The sequence below is a fragment of the Nothobranchius furzeri genome, chromosome 1 (genome assembly GCF_043380555.1).
Source record: "Nothobranchius furzeri strain GRZ-AD chromosome 1, NfurGRZ-RIMD1, whole genome shotgun sequence".
NCBI lineage: Eukaryota > Metazoa > Chordata > Actinopteri > Cyprinodontiformes > Nothobranchiidae > Nothobranchius > Nothobranchius furzeri.
Window position 1 is genome coordinate 42,271,366 of NC_091741.1, and position 6,655 is coordinate 42,278,020.

Below are 6,655 nucleotides of genomic sequence, written 5' to 3' on the forward strand. Positions count from 1 at the left end.
TAAAAATCAGCGTCCACTTGAAAAAAATATTTTTGAAAACATTTTTTAATTGAATTAAAGAAGCAATATGTTAGGTTTTTTTTTTGTTTGTTTGTTTATTTATATATATACACATAAAATAATATGTATGTGTGGGTGAAGGCTGCTGTGTTGTAAAGTGCCTTGGGGGGTTGTAGAACCATAGAAGGCGCTATATCAAATACATGCCATTTATTATTATTGGCATCCAATCCAGAATCAGTGCATCTCAACGGAATCTGGACTTTTTTCATTTTCAAACATTTCTGTCTGACTCTTCTTTACCCTTGAATTTGATCGCCCTCCTCTCTCTCACCTTTATGATTTCCTTCCTTTTTTCTCAGCTACTTGAACGACTTGGACAGGATATCCCAGTCCACCTACATTCCCACTCAGCAAGACGTCCTGAGGACCCGAGTGAAAACCACGGGCATCGTGGAGACACACTTCACGTTCAAGGATCTGCACTTCAAGTGAGAATTCCACGTTGTTTCGTTCCGTTTTCACTCCGCAGTTTAATTAGCCTTTTCTTCCTGTCCCCGAGTCATCCGGCCTCGTCCAAGTTCCCTTTGAACACGTCCAGCCGTGAGTTGTGACAGTCTGTGAGGGCGTTGCACACATCAGCGATGACTCACGCAGACCTTTTGTTAACGACACAGACAGGAAGTGGGGGCGGAAAGCCTGATGATGTCACAACAGCTGGGGTTTGGTGCTTATTTCAGCATCAGTGATGTCGGAACAGAAATTCCACTTAACCTGCACGGTTAAAAAGCGTCGATTGTTTTATGCAGCGCTATGGTAACAGCTGGAGGTGCTGAAAAAAATCGATTCAAGACTGAATCGGGATTCTTATTTAAAAAGATTCAGAATCGATTCACAAAGGTTCAAAATAGATTCCAAGAACTCAAATATTTGGCATGTTACAGGTTTGAGATGCACTTTTTTGGTCTTTGTTAGGAGAGTCAGTACTCCGTTTACTTTTGTGGTCCCATAAATTGAGATGATTTATGTTTGAATCTGCTGATAAGAGGGCACTTGAATGTCATTTTTTCCATACTCAGAAATTTGAGATATTCTCATATTTATTTTCTAAGTTGATAAATGAGTACTCAGGATTACTCATGTAACTTGTTTCTACACATACTTGAAAAGTATTTGACCGTATTACTTTCAAAGCTACTGTTAGGTAACTACTGATTTGTTATATTTTACAAGGTAAGCAAAAATAAATGTTGACTTTTGGTCAAAAGGTTGTTTCTGTTTACAGTTTTAGAATCACTTTATTTTACATTGTAAATTAGCATTTTGATCAATTTAAAGTCTAATAAAAATGTCCCATAGCTTTAACTGACTTGCACAACAAAGTAGTTCATCCTGGAGCTGACACTCTCTGTTTATACTGATTGTGAATCGATTTAAATCGAGAATCGATTCTGAATCGAATCTGCACCCCAAGAATTAGAATTAGCGATGGGTACCGAATTCGGTACTTTTTAAGGTACCGACCGAATTCCATAGTACCGACTGAGCACCGATTCACGTCATTTCAAACGGTGCCTCGTTTCGGTACCCGTCCTTCATAACGAGAACTTGCCTAGACAGCTGCGCATGCGCAAGAGCGTTACATCGGTCGCTGCGAGCCAGTTGTAAACAGAGCAGCATGGTAGAAAGAACGCACGCTAAAGCTTGGGTCCACTTCACTAAATGTGATGGGTAACTGGGTGATGATGAAACCAGCGACAATGATCTAAGTGAGACATCCTCATCTTAATCTGCTCCGGTAGGTAAATAAAATGTTTAAGATAACGTTAGCTTGATATGTTAGCTTCATTTTCGCTAATGGTGCGTTCGCTTTCTCCTCGGAACTCTGAGTTTCTGACTGGAAGAACATGAATGTGCTCTAAAGTCTGGCTTCACTTTACTAAATGCGACGGCATCATCGTTTTAATCTGCTCCAGCAGCTAAATAAACTGTTAAAGATAACGTTAGCTTGATAAATTAGCTTCCATTGCTACCATTGTTATCAGCTAATGGTGCGTTCGCTTTCTCCTCGGAAATTCTAACTTCCCAGTAGGAAAAATCAAATGAAAAAGGACGGCAAAAGGAATGAAGATACACAGTAAATTTAGTTCACAGTAAAGATGTTTGCTTCAGTTTAATTATCAGCTTATAAAACTACAAGGACGATGTTAAAATACAAACAGTTGCATGTTATTTATCGTAATATTTATCAAATATGGTTATATATTGAGAAAAATATATATTTAATTGTAAAAGAGAATTTAAATATTAAACACTCAAAAGTATCGAAAATTGGTACCGTTAAGTACCGGTATCGATTCCTAGGTACCGGGAATTAGTACCGAATCGATTCAAATGTCAAAGGTACCCATCCCTAAATGGAATCGAATCAAATCGTGAGTTGCTCTAAGATTCACATCCCTAGTAACAGCATCTGCTCCGTAGTTTTGGTTTGAACTTGAAAACGTGTTTCAGATTAACTGTCAGCTGGCTTTAAAATAGTTGTTTTACCACCGAGTCTTCCAGTCTGGCCTTTAAAACCAGTTTATTTCCACCTGAATCCCTGAGCTGCTCAGCAGAATCGTACCCGCTTTGGTACTAAAGATTAAAAACACAAAAATAAATGTTTATTGTGTAAAAACACTTTATTTTCATGTTTAGTTCATACACGTGTGGGTTTACTGTGAAAATTAGCAGGTTTTTAAGACCACACAAGCCTTTAGAAGCAGATTTGTGACTATTTAACGTTTTTAGCTGATGTGACCACCTGTTGGTGTCCAACAGGAGACATGCTGACAGCTAAATTATCAACTGTGACACCTTTAAGCTAATCAGGTTTACTGCTCTGTTAGAACGAGTGGAAACGTTTTGAGTTAAAAACTGAAAACGAGCCAGTTTGTGTTCTACATGTTTACTTACATTTGTGTCGGAGAGCGAAGGTCAGAGTCGCGACCGGGTGGCACGTTCTTGCATCGTGGCGTTAACCGCGCACACGTGTGCTCCCCAGGATGTTCGACGTGGGCGGACAGAGGTCTGAGAGGAAGAAGTGGATCCATTGCTTTGAGGGTGTGACGGCCATCATCTTCTGCGTGGCCCTGAGCGACTACGACCTGGTCCTGGCCGAGGACGAGGAGATGGTGAGTGGTGCAGCCGCTTGGCTCCTGAACCTGCTTGTGTTTACTTGGGTCAGAGCAGAACGACGAGCCCTCCCCTCCCATCTCCCCTCAGAACCGAATGCATGAGAGCATGAAGCTGTTCGACAGCATCTGCAACAACAAGTGGTTCACAGACACCTCCATCATCCTCTTCCTCAACAAGAAGGACCTGTTTGAGGAGAAAATCAAGAGGAGTCCTCTGACCATCTGCTACCCAGAATACGCCGGTAAGCACATTTCCCTCTCTGGCTTCTAAACCAAATAACTGACTCGCACGAGAGCATTTATCTGTCTGGAGGATATAGCCCGGTCGTTTTTATTAGGAATGAGCCGGATACTTGTTTCAGACGATTATCCGGTACGGATAAAGCATTTTTGACGAATACCAGCATGAAACGAGTAAAACTCGTAAATATCTGTAATCGTGCTGAAAGAAAATCCTCATTGGGTAATTGACTGTCTTCACGCTCTGTGATTGGCCAGTCACATAGAGTGCCCGCCCCTCCCTACATGCAAAACCCATTCCGGCCCATCCACACACACACACACACACAGTAAAGGTTGGTTTATGCTTGACGCGTCCGCGCGGCAAAATTGCGTCATTTTAACAACCACGCCCCTCCACCGCGCCTCCGCACGACCCAAACTTTCCGCACCGCGCACCTAGGAAATTTTCTAACCACGCGGACGGTGGACGCAGAAAAACATGGCAGACTGGCAAGAACTAGTATGGCAGAGGTTTGTAAATACAGACATTTGTATGATTCAGCTCTCAGAGATCACCGTGATCAACATGTTGTTAATAATTCTTGGAGAGAAATAGCTCGCACTGTCGGAAAAGACGAGGACGCTGTTAATAAATGCTGGAATGCCATGTTGTAAACAACAGTAATTTCTACTTCTGCTATGGTGTAGTGTTGGATGCATGCCGTACAGCTCCATGCTGCCCCCTACAGTTTGGGAGAATATTGGCTCACCACAGAGACAAGCCGCCTGAACCTATCTCTCTGTGCTTGCTTCACTGTCGCTCACGTTTATTCAGTTCTCCCTAGGTTTTCTTCAGCTCGCCTCTTTTTCAATTTAATATTTAAAGTTACTATTTTCGAGCTGAAAACGGCTCGTGCTGCGTCGGTCACTGCCTCCTCTCTCTCTCTCTCTCTCTCTCGCTCTCTCTCTCTCTCTCTCTATCTCTCTCAATTCATGCACTTAAATATTATTGTTCTGATTTTATTGAAACACTTGCGCTGTAATAGTTCCTTTACTATTGTGATCAAAAATATTCAATCTCACTTCTGAGGCTGCTCTGTAAATAGTTTTCAAAAAAACAATACACATTGCAACTTCTGATCAATTTCAGACTTAAAATAATGTAAACCACACCCACTTCCGGGTTAGGTCACGCCCACTCCGAGTACAGATACAGATAGTGATGTACTTGCTCATCCCTAGTTGTTATCCCTTTCCTGAAGAGACATGTTGGCTTTTAGCGTACTTTTCCTAGATGTGGCGTTCCAAGCTCCCCAACGTCCTGCTCTCCGCTCTTTTCCAGGCTCCAACACGTACGAGGAAGCCGCCGCCTACATCCAGTGTCAGTTTGAGGACCTGAACAAGAGGAAGGACACCAAGGAGATTTACACCCACTTCACCTGCGCCACAGATACTAAAAATGTGCAGTTTGTCTTCGACGCCGTCACCGACGTCATCATCAAGAACAACCTGAAAGACTGTGGTCTGTTCTGAAGATCACGTTTCCCTGTTGTGTTGGTAAGAAAGTCATCGTCGCTGATCCTCCCTTTCATCTCTCATGTCCTTCATTTGATTTAAGGAAGATTAAGACTCTGAAGAAGTATTAAAAAGTCTCAAAAGTCTTAAATCTGGTTATTATCCAAAGGTGTTTGCTGCGAAACCACGTAACACTCGTTCTCTAGTAGATCGCATTTGACCATTTTTCATTAGATTTCTAAAAAGAAAATAGAAATCTTCCTTTTTGTTGCTCCATTTAGAAGAGTGGAGCGCTAGCCGGGTTGAGACCAGCAGAACCTCGGCTCACACTCATCTAACCTTTTATTTCCCCCCCCCCACCAGGTGGAGGAACCAGCTTGTCGTGAGGATGAGACGAGTCGCGAGGAGCAGAGATGGACCAGTGCTGTACTATACGCCACTTTTAACAGCTTTATTTATGTATTTTGTCGCGGGATGTTCGGCGTTCGTGTAGGCTGTTGGCATCATCATCCTTTTTTTTTTAAATCTTTTTCTTTCATGAGGAGTTGGAGTTTACAACGTTTCTGCTGTTTCCTCTGCCACCGTTTCTGGGTGGAGATGTTTCATTTGTCTTTGTTTTTTTTTAATTCCGTGCACCAGAGACGGGTGGAAGCGAGGAGCTACTCCGGGAGTCCAGTCCTGTGCCTTGGCATGCCTTGTCCCCGATGCTTGTTCTGTTGCCTGCTGAAGTTTTGATCCGTTCGTGTCTCTGCTAGCTTCTGTGTGCCCGCCACTGAGCTGTCAGGAGGGGACGAAGGTTTCTCTCTGGTTTGTAGGTTCATGGGTCTCCGTGGCGACCGACATGTAGCCTCCACAGTCCCCTAACCCAGCCCACCTGCCGTGACAACTTTGGCCGGCTATACAGTAAAAATACTGAGGTGTATATTGTTACATATACCCAACGAATCTGGGGCTCTGGTTTTATAAAACGGTGTATAAATAATAAAGTCATCAGATCCTCCCAATCATCCGGAAAGCAAATAGTCCGGGGCACTAATTTCACTCGAGTACTTTCAGCACAGAGGCCAGATTTGGCACATTTTATTGTATATTTTAATGTATTTGGAAGTTTTGGGGGTAGAGGAGGAAATGGTTTCAGACCCGCCTTGTTTTGGTTTTAAATGGAGGAACACTGACGGAGCCTTGATGGTCAAGGCGTGCTGGTCCGGCGGATCACTTCTGCGTTCGTAGAGACGAGCGCGGACGACGAACCTGGATCTGTTCGTGTGAAGAAAACTGCCACAACTGTGTGTGTATGTGTATGTTCTCCACGTCAGGAGAGTCTTTGTAGACTCATCTCCCCTATTTTGCTAATAAAAAACATTTACAAACCATCCAGAGTCTTCGTATCGTTTTATTTACCTTCCGCTGACAGAATGTTGAGAAAAGTCTACCAGAACTGCGGCTTCCTTTTCAATTTTCAAGAAACTCCTGAAGACCCTGCTCTTCAGAGAGCATCTTCTAAACTAGCACCCTCCCTGCACCCGTCCCCCCTCTACTGTCCACTCCTTGTTCCCTCCTCTCCATGACTGATGTCAAGTTGTTGTTATTGTTGTTGTTAGCCTCAAGGGCAACATGCCGATTATCACTTGTAAGTCGCTTTGGACGAAAGCGTCTGCTAAATACATAAACATAAAAGTCAAAGTATAAATTATAAGATGTCACATTCAGTTATAAGTTGTGCTGTTGTTTCTCTTCAG

At 42.9% G+C, this 6,655-nt stretch overlaps 1 protein-coding gene across 1 annotated transcript in view; it reads left to right on the plus strand.

The window, feature by feature from the left end:
- gnai1 (guanine nucleotide binding protein (G protein), alpha inhibiting activity polypeptide 1) overlaps positions 1 to 6,079 on the plus strand; it is a 20,730-nt gene extending 14,651 nt beyond the window's left edge. Inside the window, exons 5-9 of the mRNA XM_015960841.3 lie at positions 363 to 491; positions 3,047 to 3,176; positions 3,268 to 3,421; positions 4,744 to 4,958; positions 5,280 to 6,079. Of these exons, the coding sequence (XP_015816327.1) occupies positions 363 to 491; positions 3,047 to 3,176; positions 3,268 to 3,421; positions 4,744 to 4,934 (604 nt within the window). The 3' untranslated portion in view covers positions 4,935 to 4,958; positions 5,280 to 6,079. The remainder of the gene's footprint in view (positions 1 to 362; positions 492 to 3,046; positions 3,177 to 3,267; positions 3,422 to 4,743; positions 4,959 to 5,279) is intronic.
- Positions 6,080 to 6,655: the final 576 nt, after the last annotated feature.